Source organism: Pollachius pollachius, assembly GCF_949987615.1.
Source record: "Pollachius pollachius genome assembly, chromosome: 19".
Taxonomy (NCBI): domain Eukaryota; kingdom Metazoa; phylum Chordata; class Actinopteri; order Gadiformes; family Gadidae; genus Pollachius; species Pollachius pollachius.
The window spans coordinates 18,111,831-18,131,020 of NC_136952.1; the positions used below are offsets into that span (position 1 = coordinate 18,111,831).

At 45.5% G+C, this 19,190-nt stretch overlaps 1 protein-coding gene across 1 annotated transcript in view; it reads left to right on the plus strand.

Moving 5' to 3' along the window:
* Positions 1-11,940: 11,940 nt before the first annotated feature.
* ankfn1b (ankyrin repeat and fibronectin type III domain containing 1b) overlaps positions 11,941-19,190 on the plus strand; it is a gene marked incomplete at both ends in the record, with an annotated part of 106,156 nt that continues 98,906 nt past the window's right edge. Inside the window, one exon of the mRNA XM_079756856.1 lies at positions 11,941-12,059. Coding sequence (XP_079612982.1) covers positions 11,941-12,059 — 119 coding nt within the window. The remainder of the gene's footprint in view (positions 12,060-19,190) is intronic.

Genomic DNA, 19,190 nt, shown 5'->3' on the forward strand with positions numbered 1-19,190 from the left:
AACTTTTTCGGTCATCCCCCACTTTGGACAAGGGGGAATTTTCAACACAATGCTAATGAAATACGCCAAGCTTAACATTTTCAAAATTTTTGAAGTAACATCAAGTAACATCATGTTGTATCTAAATTCTAACTCAATTACATCAAATAACAGCAAGTTCAACAATAGAGAAAATAAAAGTGCAGCTGTGTCATGACAATTGACCCTTCGCTAAGCCCCGCCCCCTTAGTTACTGCTGCTATGTCCGTCAAGCTTTCGCTCCTACCATGAGAAATATGGAGTTTTCAGTAGCCGCGTTTACATGGACACTTCTGATCCGATTAGAAGTGGAAGAACAGCTCAATCAGAGTAAAAAATGATTATATATACGCCTCAATCGGAATACAATTCTCTGATCGGAATAGAATTCCATGCGAAATAGAAGAGGTGTTGTAGTCAGGCAGTAGTTCGCAATTGGTCCGTCGGTACTTTTATGCACACAGAACTTGACCGTTGTCAAGGAAAGTGAATTTTTTGCCTGATTCACGTCTTTCTTAGCACTCCGTAAGTAGTCTGGTAACTTATAAACCCCAGCGTGTCCAGTTTCTAAGCGACTTCAACGTCTTTGGCAGACTATTTATCTGCTGATCAACATTACGAATGGTAATTGTAAAAAGACACACCGGGTGAAGATATTGTTTCGTTTTGGCAGGGAGCCGTGTAATAAGCGGGATAATGTACAGAACGTCGCCGGTCATTATCGAAAATAATACCCTTCAGGGCGAAGCAAGACACCTCAGCTTCGCGTCGGGGTCCGGTTCGCCCTGTTGGGCTTATTTTCCCGATAAGGACCGGCGTTATGTACAACATTATCGCTTACATATATCATGTAAGTCCAGACCAACATAACGGTTGTGCGCGAGTGACATACAAACGTACATTCGGATTGCATGATAGAAATAGATCTATTCCGATTAGAAATCGAATCGGATCAGAAATTTCCATGTAAACGCAGCTAGTGAGATTTCCTCCCGTTTGTCGCGCCCCACTTGTCACGTCTCTATTCCCCACCAGTGGGGCGCGCCCCCACACTTTGAGAACCGCTGCATAAAGGCAAGGTCCTGACTGCAGCGACCCGGGTTTTGATTCCTGCCCGTGGTCCTTTGCTGCATGTCTTCCCCTCTCTCTCCCGTACCTTCCTGTCTATCTCACTCTTAAATAAAAAGAGAGAGAAAAAAGAGATTAACCACTCCACAGATATCCACCACTGTACAGACACATACCGTGGCATTATTAACAAGTGTCCTAGATTGAAGCGTCACCCTCTCTCGGACGCGGACATCAATATGAACCGCTGCACAGAAAGTAAAGTGGTGTAGCGGATGGCAGTTGGCGGATGAGGAGGATTATTATAAGTGGGTGTGAAATAAGCTATGCTTTGGAAACTTTTTCGGGTATTTTCCCAATAATTAAAAGTAAGCTATCCCTCTTTTGGATAAAGTTGGTATCCAAAACGAAACCGTAGCGATGCAACCGTCCAAGTCATGTTATCAAAAGCAACCTATATTCACGTCCTGCAGTGCAAGTAAACATTGGTTAGTAACGCTGCTTGCTATCGAGATTAATGATCATTACATTGTGCCTTTTTCTCTAAACGGAAACGCGGCGTATGTGTACAGTCCCATTCAGCTCCACGATTTGCAGTTATTTGATAGAAGCGGGAAAAAAAAATGCATCTAACAAACGTGTTCAATGTAAAATTATTTTACTTGTAAGCCCTGACCTTTGAGTTTTACATTTACAGACTAAATAACTAAATACAAATCTTAAATCTATCAAAGAATCTGATCACTTGACACACTAGTAGATGCTGTAGACGATGACATCATTTCAGTTAGTGGCCTTCTCAACTTTACACACTGGACCTTTAACATGAGTTTATACCAAGAGAAAGATGAACTAATGGCATAGGGTCATTAAACATACACAGTGGAATCTGCTATTGGACATCATGTCTGGTTAACCACTGGAGGGAGGCAAAACTGCTAGTTTGAACATCGACCAACTGATATTAAATAATGAGTCTGGATGCTGGTTTATTTATCTGCCTCTAATGCCAACATATAACATACCATAGTATTATGTGGTGTACTGAAACTTCTCAAAAAATGTTTTGCTTGCTGAGAATCTCTTGGTTTTTCCGAAATCTGCTGAGTTGGGTGTGGCCCTGTTGACCTAACATAGTGTAACAGTGCAACAATGAGAGCACCAGGTTCAGTTTCCCACTCCCAACCGTCTCTGAAGGGTGAGCATTAACATGATAATATATAGTCAATGCTTACTCTAATGTCCTATAGGGCAGAGCTCTGGTTGATGATAGCATTTCCCACATTATCTCAATGCATAAACCGCACAGGGGCCACTGGATGATACCTCCCAGTACACAGTACTGGGTGATAGCTCCCAGTATACAGTACTGGGCGATAGCTCCCAGTACACAGCACTGACCATACCACCCAATACAATGCTCTGTTCCCAAGTGTCCTCATGCATGATGGAGCATTTCCTTGTGTGGTTTAATCTTATAATCTGTAGCTGCAGCTCAGAGCTGAGAGTTGTAAAGTGAGAGAGGGGAAAATACATTTTTCATACAAGTAACTAATAAAGTGGATCCAATTTCTAACAAATGACACTCCATGAAACGCTCTGAATTGTACCCAATGCACCTTTCATTTTCTTTCCACCTGGGCGTGGATGGGGTTTCTTTTGATCAGCAGTGATCCGTTCCTCTAGGCCTTTCCAGAAGAGTAGGTCAGGGCTTATTGGGGTCCAGGCTGGCTCCCTGTTGCAGGCGGTCGGGAGCCTGTGGTTCCACCTGGGGCTGAAGAAACAGCCTGTCTGCTATTGCGAAAGAATAGAACGTATCTTGGACTTTGCAAAACATCTGCTACTAACATGGCCTGAAGATCCATCTAACCTTCTTCTTTTTTCCTACTTCCAATTCCTTTTTTTTAAATGCGTTTTGAATATGTAGCAGGTGTTCAAGGTTTGCAGAAAGAAGTGTCACTCCTGGAATGGGCTGTTATGAAGAGCCTTTGTTTTCTAGTTCTGTTCCCCCAGCAGGATGTGGGGGAAATAGTATCAGGACTGTTGGTTGGAATCAAGAGCTGTGAAGAGAAAAGGCAAAAAGAGTGGAAGAGAGATCACAGTTTTGTAAACCAAACATCCAAATAATGTCCCTCCCTTCCTGTGTTTCTCTGCCATTGATTGATTTACCAATCAAGGAAATCTTCCAGATTACCAGTCGTTCTAAAGAATCTGCTCTTTTTGAGTTTTTATATTGCTTTCAACTTTCCCTTTTAGTTCAGTACATTAACATATTCTTACTTTCATCCAATGCATTTTTAGCAGGCTCATCGTTCCCTGATTGTCTTATCATATAATAGATTATCTTGTGCTTTCTTATGGATGACTTTAACGTCTCCTTCAACTAAGATATGTGTACTTTTCCTCAGTATTACTTCCTAGTACTTCATACACCTCTGCTACAATGGATCTGGTCTGAGGCAGGCGCAGCACATTTCTATTTCCATTCCTTGCGACTAAACTCAAACAACAGCTGTTGAATCTCCTCCTCAGCACCTGGTAAGCCTCAAGGCCAGCTGAAGGATGTTTGTCCCTCGGGAACCAGGGGCCCGTCCTCTGACAGCTGGAGGGATGGACGGGGGACACTCCCTCTGACTGACGGCCCTGCTGTCTGGGAGGCCCCGGAGGCAGAGCACAGGAGGACTGGAGGAAGAGGACAGGAGGAAGAGGAGAGGAGGAGGAGGAGAGGAGGAAGAGGAGAGGAGGACAGGAGGAAGAGGACAGGAGGAAGAGGAGAGGAGGACAGGAGGAAGAGGACAGGAGGAAGAGGAGAGGAGGAAGAGGAGAGGAGGACAGGAGGAAGAGGACAGGAGGAAGAGGACAGAAGGAAGATGACAGGAGGAAGAGGAGAGGAGAGGAGGAAGAGGAAAGGAGAGCAGGAGGAAGATGACAGGAGGACAGAGGAAGAGGACAGGAGGAAGAGGAAGAGGACAGGAGGAAGAGGAGAGGAGGAAGTGGACAGGAGGAAGAGGAGAGGAGGAAGAGGACAGGAGGAAGAGGAGAGGACGAAGAGGACAGGGTCTCTCCCTCGCCCCGCCGACCCTTGGGGAGACAGTGGGGGAAAAGGCGGCATACTATGCCTGCAATAAAGCGGGTGAAGGTATTTTTCTTGGCACCGATTCTTCCCTGCAATGCAGTTGGTTGCCCCTGCACAAACCCCCGTCCTTTGTGTTCATAGAGGGAAATGGTTGAGCATCTCACAGATTGTTCAGGGGGCGAGGACAACTATTTCTTTACTCCGTGGGGGTTTTCTTTTGAGGCTGTTACCTAAAAAACTTTGTGGAGAAGGGGAGACTGCAAGGGGGTGAGGGTGATGGGGGCTCCGTTCAGGATGGAGGCAGGAAGGATTACAGCCGCTCAGGGTTCATCTCAACCAGGACTACTGATCACTCTGATCACGATCTAGGAAACCTTTAGGGGATGGATGTTTGTATTTATATAATTCATTTATCTTATTTATGAACACTCCATGCACGCACGCACGCAGAGACATGTTGGACCTAATGAATCACAGGAGGCCGCTGTGATTCACTCAGCAAAAAATACACCCAGCAGTCATCTGGGATTGTGTGTGTGTGCTTCTGAGAAATATATAAAGAGAACTATTCTACTGGAGTGATTATGTCTGTGTGTGACACACGTGTGTTTGTGTGTACGTACTTGCGTGTGTTTGCAGTATTATAATCTCCAGCTGGAAGTTCAATGATGATCATTTCCTCACATTTTCGAATGGGCGGAGATGTTGAGGACGCACACATCGTGTCAATAAGGGAGGTCGGAGAACCGTCCCATGTGACTCATTCATCAGTGTATTGTTCTGAAGGTCTACGTGTGGCTGGCCAGCGCAGCGCGGCTCGCTGCTCTTCATCATAATGTCATCTTAAGATTCGTATTCCCAGTCTCTCTTCGCAGCGTGTCACTGATTGGGATCATGAATGCAGCACTACGAGTTTCACAGAGCATAGAGCACAACAGACGAGGGGTTGAACCCTTTCACAGACGCATCCTCGCAGAATGAACCCGACTGTCGCTCAGAACACCGGGGACGGCTCTTCTGAAGTACCGCCCCTATGTGAGTCAGAAGACGGCCCTCTGTGAAGGTGTCTCTAAAAAATGTACTGGGTCGTGTGCTCTCACAGCTGAAGGGTTGTGGGTTCCATGTCCACAGCCTCACCTTTAGCTATCCTTGAGCAACACGCTGTCCCCTACCTGCTCTGGATTCACATGATGACGATGCCATTTGAAAAGACCTGTGTGTGTGTTTGAGGTGGTGGAGGCACTGAATGGGTAAACCACTGCTGCTTATTCAGGATCGCTTCAGTATCTGATGGAAGAACCTCTGGGACACTACACACCACCATAAGAAACACAGGAGAACTGCATGGTTTAGGAGAATAAAGACATCATACAGGTGTGTGTGTGTGTGTGTGTGTGTGTGTGTGTGTGTGTGTGTGTGTGTGTGTGTGTGTGCACATGTGTGTCTGTATGGTTGTGTCCACACCAGCTCTTTGAAGTGAAGGTGGTACTAGGTTACAGACGGAAGAATGAAAGAAGATGATTAATGCGATTGAGAAAATAAAGAGGAGAAAAGTTGTATGTGTGTGTGAGAGAGCGGTAGAGAGTGAGACAGGATACAACATGAATGAATACTTTCCTTTGTAATGCACCATTAGGGTTCATGCATAATAAGATGATGTTATAGTTCAGTTTGACAAGCCAGGTGTGTGTGCATGTGTGTGTGTGCATAAATGTGTGTGGGTGTGTGTGTCGGTGGGTGGATGGGTGTGTGTGTGTGTGTGTGTGTCTGTGTGTGTGTGCGTGTGCATGCGTGGGTGGGTGTCATGACAATATCAAAACAAGTTGGAGTGGCTTAGAAGGACTCCAAGCACCCCATGCTGGGGTGAGAGGTCAAGTGTGTGTGTGTGTGTGTGTGTGTGTGTGTGTGTGTGTGTGTGTGTGTGTGTGTGTGTGTGTGTGTGTGTGTGTGTGTGTGTGTGTGTGTGTGTGTGGAGGTGATCTGGGGGTGGGCGAGTCAGCAGAGTGCAGGAAGCAGCTGCCCTCGTCTGGCCCTTAGCACAGGAAGGAGCTACAACCAGTTCTGCTCTGGAGCCCGACCTCACTCTATGAAGGAAAACACCCTCACTTTAAAAAATCAACCTTGCTGAAAGGGGTTGAGTCTGTCTGTGTGTCTGCGTGTGTGTCACACAGACACACACGCGCACACACATGTTAGAACACATTGTCTGAAAGATTTCATCCACCACTATCAAGTGTAGTTAATCCCAATGGATTAATCTTTTATCCCAGTGATCTGTTACCATGGTAACCACTCCTAATCCTGCTGAGTTGTTACCATGGTAACCACCTCTAATCCCATTGATCTGTTACTATTGTAACCACCTCTAATCCCAGTGAGCTCTTACCATTGGTAATGTCCTCTAATTCCAGTGAGCTGTTACCACGGTAACCACCTCTAATCCCAGTGATCTGTTACCATGGTAACCCCCTCTAATCCCAGTGATCTGTTACCACGGCAACCACCTCTAATCCCCGTGATCTGTTACCATGGCAACCACCTCTAATCCCAGTGAGCTGTTACCATTGGTAACCACCACTAATCCCTGTGATCTGTTACCATGGTAACCACCTCTAATCCCAGTGAGTTTTTACCATTTATTATTGTCCGATAATCCCAGTGAGTATTGAGGCAGTAGGCTGAGTGTTTGTTCTTTCAGGAAAGTTCCAGATTTATAAGGAAGAAGACGCAGAGAGGGCACCAGCTCCTTGTTACCATGGCAACCGTCCCCCTCATAGACCCATGGCGGGGATCTGAACCATCAACCACTTCGAGGTGGAGAGACAGAGAGGTGTACACAAACAGAGGGGGTGGGGGCGCACTGGGGAAGGTTCTGAGGATGACGATGAAGACGGAGAGCGAGGAGGGAGAGCAGATGAAGGGAGGAGAAGAGAGACATGTGAAGTTTGAAGGAAGAGCTCGTCCCCGTCTCTCTGACCTGGGGTCAGGCTGCGAGAGAGGGCCGCCTGAGGCCAGATTAGATCTCGACCTGCCTCTTCAAAGCGTTGTGAACTGACGTCGAGGCTTGTACCAGGATCAGAAGACCGCTTTGTAACACTACATCACTATTCATCTGAAGTACCTTGAATAGCACAGACGCACATCCCCCTGAGAGGATAGGCTGAGAAGATGAGAGGGTATGGACGAGGGAGAGAGGGAGGGAGTGAGGGAGGGAGGGAGGGGAGCTAGGTGTGATCAACTCCAACAGAGAGGGTAAGGAAACGGCAAAGACATAAGAAGGTACAGCCTTTCTATTGTCTTCCTATCAGTTAGGTTAGGAAGACACACGCACACACACACACACACAGACACACACACAGACACACACACACACACACACAAACACACACACACAAAAACAGTGTTTGTTTGTTATATGCGTGTGTGCTCATGTCTGTCTGCCTAATCTGTGTAGATTCACTACAGTTTTACGAGCAGGGGCGTGTATACTGTACGCACAATGTGAAATAGATGGCTACAGAAGGGTATGAGCTTCAAAATCATTATCGTCACTGTCATACTGTAGGCTTTATTAAAGCACTGGTAAAGGTAAAGAATCAAAGATAGATTCACGAGTGCCGTACAATTATATTTATTTAAACACAAAGATTTACAAACAATAAGATCCTTTTACTGCAGCCATTTAAGATAAGAAAGACTCAGATTATTAGCTACCTCAACCTCAATCCACATTTAAAATAAGTATTTCAGGAAAATAAAGTAACAAACAAATAAACACAGAGTCTCTTTATGACCTTCACCTCTTTATGATCTTCAACTTTTTGTCTGAAGCAGTATTATGCAGGATGCTCCCTTTTAAGGAAAGATGTGCCTTAACAAGATGATAAAATCTAAAATGCACTTGTATACTTACTTACAAGCTGTGTGGAAACAGCATAAGTTTGCGAACATGGAGTAAAAATATACCTCCCCTAGGTCACAGATATCCTCCTCCATATTCTGAATAGTTTTACGTTTAGCCCCCATCATGTCCTCATCCGATTCTTGCCTATCTCTCTCCTCCTCCTCCCCCTGCCTGGCCCTGGACTGCCCAGCCTGTGCTCTTTCTCCCCTCTCTCATCCTCTTCCTTCTTCTCCTCCTCCTCCTCCTCCTCCTCCTCCTCCTCCTCCTCCCTGCCCCTCAATTAGTGTAGCAGCCATTAGCCAGCAACATCCACATAGGCCTAAGTATACTCACTGCATGCATTTCATAGGCTTTCCTACTTAACAACAGGGAAGATTACCTTTTTCAGTATAGACAAAACTGAATAGATGTGTACTTCCCTCCAAGGCAAAACTAGTCAGATATCCTATTACAGGTTGTTTTTTGAAAATGATAAAAACTATTGAAATGAAGGTAGGGTCCTATAGTCATCCTGCCAATACTGCAGTTCTTTTTAGCTTGAATACTAAAGCCTTCATACTGACTTTTAGTGACTTTTAATATAGCCCAATTTGATTTTTGTAGATTATAGGCTACATTTTCAAATGCAGCAAACTTATTTGAGTTTGCCATTAAACCATTGATCACATCACAGCACATCATACTAGCAGTTGTTGGCTATTAACAGCATAAATATTAATGTTAACGTTAATGTGGGCAATTATCATACCTCCCTCGTCCTCCTCATCTCTCCTCACTGCTCCTCTCCCGCTGCCTGTTCATGAAGAATTTCCTGATGTCCATCTGAATCGTTTTTCAGAACGCTAATGTTTAGTTTTACACAACAGCTTCACAAAACAAATGCTTATACTTTTACAGGGCTCTCAAGTTTTGAAGACAGGCAATTGTTCATTCATTATTCATTATTCATTATCCGCGTGTGTGCGTGCATGTGTGTGTGAGTGTGTGTGTGTGTGTGTGTGTGGGTGGGTGTGTGTGAGAGAGAGAGCAGGCTGTACAACTGTCTAGCTGCTAAATTTAGGCTACAGACGCTCAGTATTGAAAAACTGATGCTAATTATGTGGGCAACATTCTCTAACAGCAATCAAGTTGTCATTGTTTGTGTCAAAGAATTTGTGAATTTGTTGTAACATTAAAACAGGGGATGACTCTGTGCTAATGTTTCCAGCTCCTATAGTTTCCACTCTGTTAACGACGAAACATTCAGAAGAATCACCTGAAAGAATCCAGAATAACTATGTTTTTTTCATTGTTTGTTGCCTTAAATCTTACCCAGATACAGTAGTGCTATTTTCTGATTGGCTATTATGTAGCCCCTTTCTTTTTTTGATTAGCTGGTAAGTGGCAGGCTCGACTCAGGGCTCCGAGGCAGCAGGAGATGCGCTTGATGATTCCCGCCGGTTCCATAGCGAGAGCGGCGCTACTGCAGATTCATTTAATAATGGTCACTGGAATTTAACTTTTACTGGGCACGTGCCCCAGTGAAAAGGGGCTGACGACGCCTCTGCTTGCGAGATGTGAAACATGCCGACTATCTCTCCTCTGTGTTTTATAGACTGCTAGGGCTGCCAATCAGCTGGTCTCAGCCGAGAGGCGGGCTGATTAGGTTTTTCCCACAATAAATGAATGTCGATTAAGTGATCTAATCTAATCTGATATAGTCAAAAATGTAATAATGTAATGTAATAATTAAGTCTAATGGGATGTAGTCTAATCTGATGTGTGGTCGTCTAGAGGTGCTCTCTGGTCCTGTCAGTACAGTGTTTGCACCCTTTCCCCCTCCTGCTACTTCATCTGACTATCTCCTCTTGCAGTCTTGAAAGGCGCGAGTTCAAGGTTGGGAATTTTCAAGGAGGGCTCTAGAATCTACTTTAGTCTAGTTAAAAACACAAACAACCAAACAATAAAGAAGTAGAGTGGACCTTCTTAGCTCAGGTTGGTCCCAGGTGGAGGATTCCGTCTCCATCTGTCTAATCACTGTGTGTTTAAAGACAGACGGTCTTTTTGGAGATGAGAGCAAGCCAAACTGAGAATCCACAGTGCCCACACACTCCCTGGCCTCTTCTTCCCCAGTGAAGCCTAGTGGAGCTGATGAGTTAGTGTGACAGGGAGACAGTGTCATTTGGATATTGGTTCCTTGAGTTTGGGGGTATTCAACATGGATCCATGGTTCCCTCAACTCAAAATATATTTTTTATAATCAAGGTAAAATCTGTGATTCATATCACTGATAAACAAACGGGTGTCCTCATTTTCTAAGAGTGCTCTCTTAGAAAATAATTGGTGTAGAAGAGAGCTCTCTTGGAAAATGAGGACACCTGTTTGATAATAACTTCATATTTTGCCCAAAAATATATTTGTGCTTCCCTCTGGTATAGGGCTGTACTGTCTGACACAGGCCTGAGGGCCTGAATGCCTGTTCCTCATGCAGGGTGGCAATAGCTATAGACCGCTCTAGGGAAGCTCTCCCTGAGCCACTGGTCCTGATGTCACAGAGCCTGGGGGCTGACGCCTCACTTTCGACATCAGAGATTGATTGGCCTATCAAGAGTCTCTGATAGGCCTTCAACAAAGCTCATCAAAATCTGAAATCTTAAAAACAAGTCTGATATTACAGCAGCTCACTGATACATGGACACAAACCATTTGGTTGAGTTTTTCCTTTCTTTTAGATGTGGGTTTGGACCGAGAATTAAACTTTAATTGTGTGTGTGTGTGCATTTTCAGTATGTACTGTTTATATGTTTGCGTGTCTGTAAAAACCTATAATAAGGCATGTACGCAGACAACATATCTTACTATTTTGTTGAGAATGTGTGATTGATTATATTGTGTGTGTGTGTGTGTGTATGTGTGTGTGTGTGTGTGTGTGTATGTGTGTGTGTGTGTAAACAGAGCCACAGCCCTCCTAAAAGCACTGCATATCTTGCGCTGATCGCTCTTTATCAATCTATTTCTCTCTCTCTCTCTCTCTCTCTCTTTCTCTCCCCCCTCTCTCTCTCACTCTGCCTCTCTCTTTCTCCCTGTCCATCTCTCTTTCTTCACTACAGGGGTATCCCCCTCTCTCCACATCCCCCTCTCTCTCTGTCTCTCTCTCTCTCCTCTCTACTGCGGGGGTAGGTGTCTATCTCTCCCCACTCTCTCTCCCTCTCTCTACTGCAGAGCTATGTCTCTCTGCCTCCCGCTGGCTCCATCGCTAGGCTACAAACGCAGCTATTTTCAGAGCCAAGCTGTGCCTGTGCTGCTGCGCCCTGACGGACGGTCGAACGAGAGAGCGACACACAGGGATCAGAGGGAGAGTGGGGGGGGGGGGGGGGGAGAGAGAGAGAGAGAGAGAGAGAGAGAGAGAGATGACAGAAAGGGAGTAGGAGGGAGGAGAGAGCGAGAGAGACATGGGGGATTGGAGGGAGGTACAGAGAGAGGGAAAGGGAGAGAGGGAGGGAGGAGAGAGAGGGAAGGAGAGAGGAAGGTGTTTGCCTGTGTTCATTGTGGAGCATCATTCCCTGCGCTGAGCAGCATGATGCAGGAGCCAGGGGTTCGAACCCGGCGCTAGGAGAGAGAGAGACATAGCAACACAGTGGAGAGAGAGAGAGGGCGAGAGACCTAAGAAAGAAAGATATAAAGAGAAAAAGAGGGAGAGTCCAGACTCCAAGAGTACATCCCTCTTGTTAGGTGGTTTATGAAGTAAGAGAGAGAGAGAGAGAGAGAGAGAGAGAGAGAGAGAGAGAGAGAGAGAGAGAGAAGGAGAGAGAGAAAAGGAGAAAGTGGACGAGAGACATTGCGCAAAGGAGACAAACTCAGAGGGACGAGAGACATAGAGGGCAGCGGGACGAGGATGGCGAGTTTCGGGAAGCTCACCGACTACTTTAACCGCCGCAAGTCCCGGGAGGAGCTGCGGGGCGGGCAGAGTTCGCGGCGCAGTGGGAGCTACTGCTGCACAGTGGCCGAGGCAAGGTAACCTGCTTGTGTGTGTGCTTGTTCAGTGTCTAGCGCACGTGTGTGAACGTGACAGCCCCCGTGTCCATGCACGCGTGTGTTTCTGTGTGCACGCGTGTGTTTCTGTGAGAGTGTTGATGTTTCCGTGTGATTGTGTGTGCGGTGCCTGCGTGTTTGTGTGTGTCTCCAGGTGTGTGCTCTTTGGTGTGTGTGTGTGTGTGTCTGCGTTAAGAGTACTCGCCCCGCCAGGTGGGGGTGATGTGTGTGTCCGTCCGTGTGTTTGACCCGCCCCTCTCTAGGCTCCAAACGGCGGGTGTGTTTCGACCCCCGCTGTGGCCCCACGCTGCTCCCTGCAGACCCTCGGTAGGACCCCCCTCCTCCCTGACCCCGCCTCACAGCTGGGGGCTCCCAGCTGTGAGGCGGGGTCAGGGAGGAGGGGGTGTCTCCCTCAGCCGGTCTGAGAGGTGCGGGCCAACGCGTTGTTTCTCGGCGCGCAGCGAGGCATGGACGCCAGAGCGGACAGTGCCGCCGCTCTGGTGTCCATGCCTCGCGGCGTGGGGAGGGGAGAGGCTGCCCATATTTTTGTGCGAGCAAGGGCACACCCACACCTACACATAAACACACAGGCGGGCCGAAACACACACACACACACACACACACACACACACACACACACACACAAAAGCACCGCTGCATGCATCAGCGAACTGTGAGCGACTGGAGAGGATGGGGGCTGGGCGGTTTCCATGGCGATAGGCGTGTGAGAGAGAGACAGAGGATGGATGTGTGTGTGTGTGTGTGTGTGTGTGTGTGTGTGTTTGAGAGAGAGTGCTGGAATCCTCTAGTTCTAGTTTGACTGTTTAGTTTTTCTGTGACGGCAGACATGCGTGTTCCCAGAAGATGTCTCCAGATGTGAAGGGAGCACCTCTTTAAACCACATCCCATCGTAGTGAGGATGTGTGTAGATGTGTGTTCGACTGTAGGATCCCTGAGGAAACAGTCTGGTCCCACCGTTGCATGCATCAGGTGGGATTTCAGCCCTGTGCGAGTGTGTGCGTCTAATGGTTTGTGCGAGAGTGTGTCTGTGTTTGTTTTTGTGCTAAGTAACCTGCAGTAGAGATGAGGTTTCTGTGTGTATGGGCACAAAGAGAGCTTTGTTTCATAATTATTTCATTATGAAACAATAACTAATTACTACGAGTCAACTTGTGCCTTGTAAAAGTGAACTTGTGTCTTGTAAATCGACATTTGAATGGATTTGCATAATTTATATTAAAAAAAATAATCACACAATTTTATGATACCGGGTCCTACATTTTGCACAAATACCGACAAAAAATGCTGATAATTACTGAGGTTTCTTCTTTGGTGGTGGAGGGCATAGACGTATGTTCAAAACACTGCCTTGGCCTTTGGATCGTATGGCAACGTGGCTACCGTATTTGGAGGCCGGTAAACACAGCCTTTGCTGGATAAAAACTACTACAACCGTAAAAAACTCTGTGTTGGTCTTTTTGCAACTAATGCACATTGACATTGGACAACATTATATTATTCATTTTGCTATTAGTGCAAAATGTTATGCTTACTACAAATCACTTCCAATGTCGATCTACAAGACACAAGTTAACTTTCACACGACTCAAGTTGAATCCTAGTAGGAAAAATAATACTGAGTAAAAGCTCTCTTCGTACCCATACACACAAAACCTACAGGTCACTCTACTGCAGATCACTCAACACACACACAGACACATGTTTGCACAAACCCTCATATACACACAAACACAAGGGGCTGAAATCCTACCCGATGCATGCAACAGTGTAAAAGCTTGTGTGTGTGTGTGTGTATATATATGCATATATATATATATATATATAAATATATATATATATATATACATATATATATTTACATATGTGTGTGGGGGGGTACGTGTGTGTGTACAAACTGATGCTGATGGCTCAGGTGACAGTTTATTGAAATACTTCAGCAATATCATATATTTGTACATATATATATATATATATGTGTGTGTGTATAAGAGTGTTTGTGTGTTTTCATCTGAGGGGTTTCTTAAGCTGTCGATAGGATTATAAAGCTGTGTGAGCGATTAACCCTTTACTGCTCTCAGATCACACCTTTGATCTACACATCAAGGAAGAACCATAGAGTCAGCATTTGGTTATCTTAGATGTATAATGTGTTGTGCTATATATATAGGCCTATATATAAATATATATGTAAAAAAAAAAAAATATACATATATATATAAATATGAATGTATATATATATATATATATGTATATATATATATGTTTATATATATATATATGTTGTATACTTCGTTGTATTCTATCTCTTGAGTTGTATATCAGTCAGCGATTTGTTTGTGGATAATATTTGGATTTGATTCTAGGGTTCTTGAATAATTAATAGAGTGGAATGAAATGACTGTGTGTGTTTCCATAGCCATGCATCCACCCTAATCCTGTTGATTTCTCTAAAAGGTTAACTCCTTCACAGTGGGCCGGTTGGTTACATACACAAGCAGATCACTCACATGCACAACAGACATGTAGGTAGATAGACAAACAGTTAGGAAGAGAGAAAGCCCTTTATGTTTTTGTGTATGTGTGTTTGTCTGTGTGTGTGTGTCTGTCTGTGTTGACGGTGTGTCTGTGTGTTTGTGTAAGTGTGTGTGTTTGTGTGAGTATGTGTGCGTGTGTTTCTGTGTGTGTTTTTTCACTCTAATTGGGCCTCAGATCTTGTCTACTGCTGATTGGTAATTATTCATAGCAAGTAGTTGTGGTTTCTGTAAGATTCTGCTGCCTGCCGCAGTGCCCTGCAGCCAGGCACACCTATGGGCCGCCCTCTGCAATTCCGCCGTTTCAGACATCTATGTCTTCCAGTGGAAGTTGTCTTGGACAAAGATGTCTCAATGCATCTTTTCTTTCACCAGTTCACCATTCTGAGTTCCGATCTGTTCTTGTTTTTGATTGGACAATTGCTGTGTGAATTCTGTTCCACTTTCCTGTGGATTGGATGAAAGCCTCTGATAAGAACAGGTATTCTGACAGTGTGCTGGTGATGTCATGTTCTCAGGGGTTAGGGAGAGGAGTGAGGGACAGATTTCATCTAGGTTTCAACTGATTGATTTTTGCCAGGTGATATTTGTGAGTAGATGTGTTGGTGGATGACTGTCTATGTCTAGTGACATAGTCAGGCTTAGAATCTCAAATACTCCCAGTCTCCCTAAAGGCATCCTCCAACCCCAACCTTTTCCTAAATTACATCTTTGAAACACACTCTATGGATTAAAGTCAGCTAAATCCTAAATGGATTCAATTTAGAAAGGCGTGAATGGCTGTTTGGAACAGAACTACATTTCCATTCCCAGTACTATGTTTCCCAGAATATCCACAGGGTATTTGCAGCTCTCAGAAAAGATACTTGGAAACATAGCAGCAAGCAACAACATGCTAATGATGGCAGATTGTGAGGATGTTAGAAAGATGCTATCATCACGGGCGAAGCATGTCTGTATCATACTTATTCTGCCACACACACACACACACACACACACACACACACACACACACACACACACACACACACACACACACACACACACACACACACACACACACACACACACACACACACACACACACACACACACACATTCATACTCACACTCACATTCACATACACTCTGACTCTCTCTCTCTCTCTCTCTTTCTCTCTCTCCCATCATTCTCTTTCTCTCACGCACACACACCCACTCTCACTCTCTCTTTCTCTCTCTCTCTCTCTCTCTCTCTCTCTCTCTCTCTCACTCTCTCATTCTCTCTCTCTCTCTCTCTCTCTCAGCTCTTCTCTCTCTCTCTTCTCGTTAGATGATGTCACTCCCTCTCTCCATCAGCAGCTCATTTGTTGTCCTTCTCTCTCCCTCTCCCAACATTAACTCTCACTTTCCATCCATAAGTAAGCTCTCTCTCTCTCTTTCTTTTAAGCAGAGAGAGAGTTAATGTTTTGGCCGTTCGTCCTCCAGACTGTCCCCTCCAGCTCTGTAGTAAATGTCTCTGATGTCACTGTTGTCCAGGCCCAGTAAAACACTATAACTAAACACGTCTACAACCAGCGCTGGTGTAATCCTAAACGACCTTGGTCACAATGAGACTGAAGGTGGGCTCCTTTGCTCTGGTGAAGACGTCAGTGCTGCCGACGGTGGACTGTTGTTCTGATCCCTTTACGTAGCCTTCACTCGTTCAGTTGCTTTATTTGATGAAACTACGCTGTGCAGCTCTCGGAATCGGTACACAGCCACTCCAGTATTGATTGTAGGCTTTGCTTGTAGGCCGTCGGAGGACAAAAGTGTCTGCTATTCAGCTGACACTTTTGTGAATGGAATTCTATGTAAATGTTTAAAGAGGAAACTAAAAACACTACGCAGCTTCCATTCTATGCTTATATGAATACGTATAGCAGGGTAAGTATTGCGTGCATATACTGTAGACACTATATATATATATATATATATATATATATATATATATATATATATATAAACCCTTATTATTTCCTGTTTTGTTTTGGTCAACTTTATATCTCGTAGGTCTCATTGAAGCGCTATGATATGAAGTTATCATACACCGCTTCCTGCTAATTTCTGACCAATCAGGGTGTCTCTACCCTGATTGGTTCAGCAAATTCATCTTGCTTGTCAATCATTTGTGGGTGAAATGCGACACTGCTCTATAGCGGAGAATCATAGCTGGGGAAGGGTCAGAGAATTTTGGTTTCAGAATCTTGTTCTCTTCTGCTCTTTTCTGCCCTCGCTCTGACCAACTCTGAAACCATACCTGCAGCGTAATGACAGAAACCAAGCATATTTTCTTTTTCTTTCGATTTGAGCTGTCTTGGTTGTGAAGTTATAGATCGGTCAGACATGTGCAATGAGACCTTTACTTAATGCTGGTGACCCCTTCATGACTCCTTGTGATTGTGGAGGCGCGTGTGTGTGCGTGTACCTATTTTGAAAGTTTGAAACGGTGTGTGTGTGTGTGTGTGTGCGTGTTTGGTTGTGGAGTCACATTGGTAACAGAATGATATTCAAAGTATATTCATGAGTTGTGAAACAGCAACGCTGACCTCCGCCAAAGTCAGTGTTCCTCAAAAAAACAGGATTCTTGTTTTACGCTCCCTTTATCTGACCTGGTCTGCTCCAGTGCCGTGTGTTTGTGTCCACACTCAGGCGTCTCTACGTAACACTGTGTCAGACCTGGGTCTATCTCAGACACCTCCCGGAGGAGGACGGATGCATCCTTGGTATTGTTGCCATGACCAGACCACAATTTGAGTTTTAACGGCCTGAAATTGATGGAAACTTGAGTTTGGAACAGTGCTCGGGTTCTGAACAGTGCTCGGGTTCTGAACAGTGCTCGGGTTCTGAGCAGTGGTCGGGTTCTGAACAGTGTTTGGGTTCTGAGCAGCGTTTTGCTTCTGAACAGAGCTTGCGTTCTGAGCAATGTTTGGGTTCTGAACAGTGTTTGGGTTCTGAGAAGTGTTTGGGTTCTGAACAGTGTTTGGGTTCTGAACAGTGCTTGACGTAATAATTACGATGTTGTTATTAGGATGGAGGAGAGCAACGAGAGTCGCATGTGTATGAATCGTGCAACGACCATGACCAACGTGAGCATTCATCAGATATCCAGGAGTCTCTCTACAATGCCTCCATCGGACCTCGTCTCCACCAGCATGCAGTGTGTATGCACGTAGGGATGTGTGTGTGTGTTTGAGGTTCTGCGTTGACACCAGACAGCGTGTGGTGTATTATGTCTCATGCTGCAGGCTAGACACTGATGAGTTTAAAACTGATCGTTCTACTCTCCTCTCCTACCCCACACCTCCCCTATCCTCTCCTCCTCGCCTCCTCTCTGATCCCTACCTCCTCTATCCTTTCCTCCTCCCCTCCACTCCTATCCCCACCTCCTCTATCCTCTCCGCCTCTCCTCATCTCCTCCTCTCCTATCCCCCACCCTCCTCTATCCTATTCCTGTATCTTCTCCTCTCCTCTCCCCTAGTCTCCTCTCCGGTCCCCTACCTCCTCTATCCCCTCCTATCCCCCAGCTCCTCTATTCTCTTCCTGTATCTTCTCCTCTCCTCTCCTCCTCTCCCATGGTCTCCTCCACTCTTCCTCTATCCCTCTCCTCTTTTCTTCCTCTCTGCCCTCCTACTCTACTCTCCCTCTTTGGCTCCCCCCTTCTCCCTTCTCCATTCTTCACCTCCCCCCTCTCCTCCTTTCCTCTTGGTTGCCTAGCAACAGGTTGGCACGGTGACTGAGTGGTCCAGGGCGTTCAGTCCAGTGTATTACCCATGTAATGATGGGCTTGTGGGACTTCCACAAGTCGTGGAGTGTGTGTGTGTGTGTGTGTGTGTGTGTGTGTGTGTGTGTGTGTAATGATGCAGGTTATTATTGGCCACTGACAACAATGCCTATTACCACTGAATGTGTGCTGGTGTTGGTCTGTGCATATCCATGAGTACATTTGTTTCCTTGGGCATGTATTCCGTTGTCTCAAATGTTTGTGATTCTACTGGAAGGACCTTTTGCCTCTTCAAAGTAAAAGCATCATGTATCTCACAGTATTGCTGCGTTTAACACCAAAGCCATGATGTGTCTCGCAACATGCTCCGTTTCAAATAAGAAAGCCCAAGGAACCTGTGATGTCAGCGTGCTGTAAAGGGTTGGGGGGGTGAAGCCCTCCTTAAGGCAGTCCCGCTCTCTGATGCCTGGCCATAACAATGGACACACGCACAGTGAAAGACACGCTTATTGGGGCGGTGTGACCTGAGGTCAGATCACAATAAGATACTCGCTGAGAGGAGCGGTGGGGGCCTGATGTCAGATCAGGTGCTGGAATGAGTGTGTGTTTGTGTTTGTGTGTGTGTGTGTTCGTATGTGTGCGTGTGTGTGTATGTGTGTTTGTGAGTGTGAGTGTGTGAGTGTGTAATTTTTATACCATGTTACCTGTGTGTGATGTCATACCATGTTCCACTGTGTGTGTTTGTGTGTGTGTGATGTCATACCATGTTCCCTGTGTGTGTGTGTGTGTGTGTGTGTGTATGTGTGTGTGTGTGTGTGT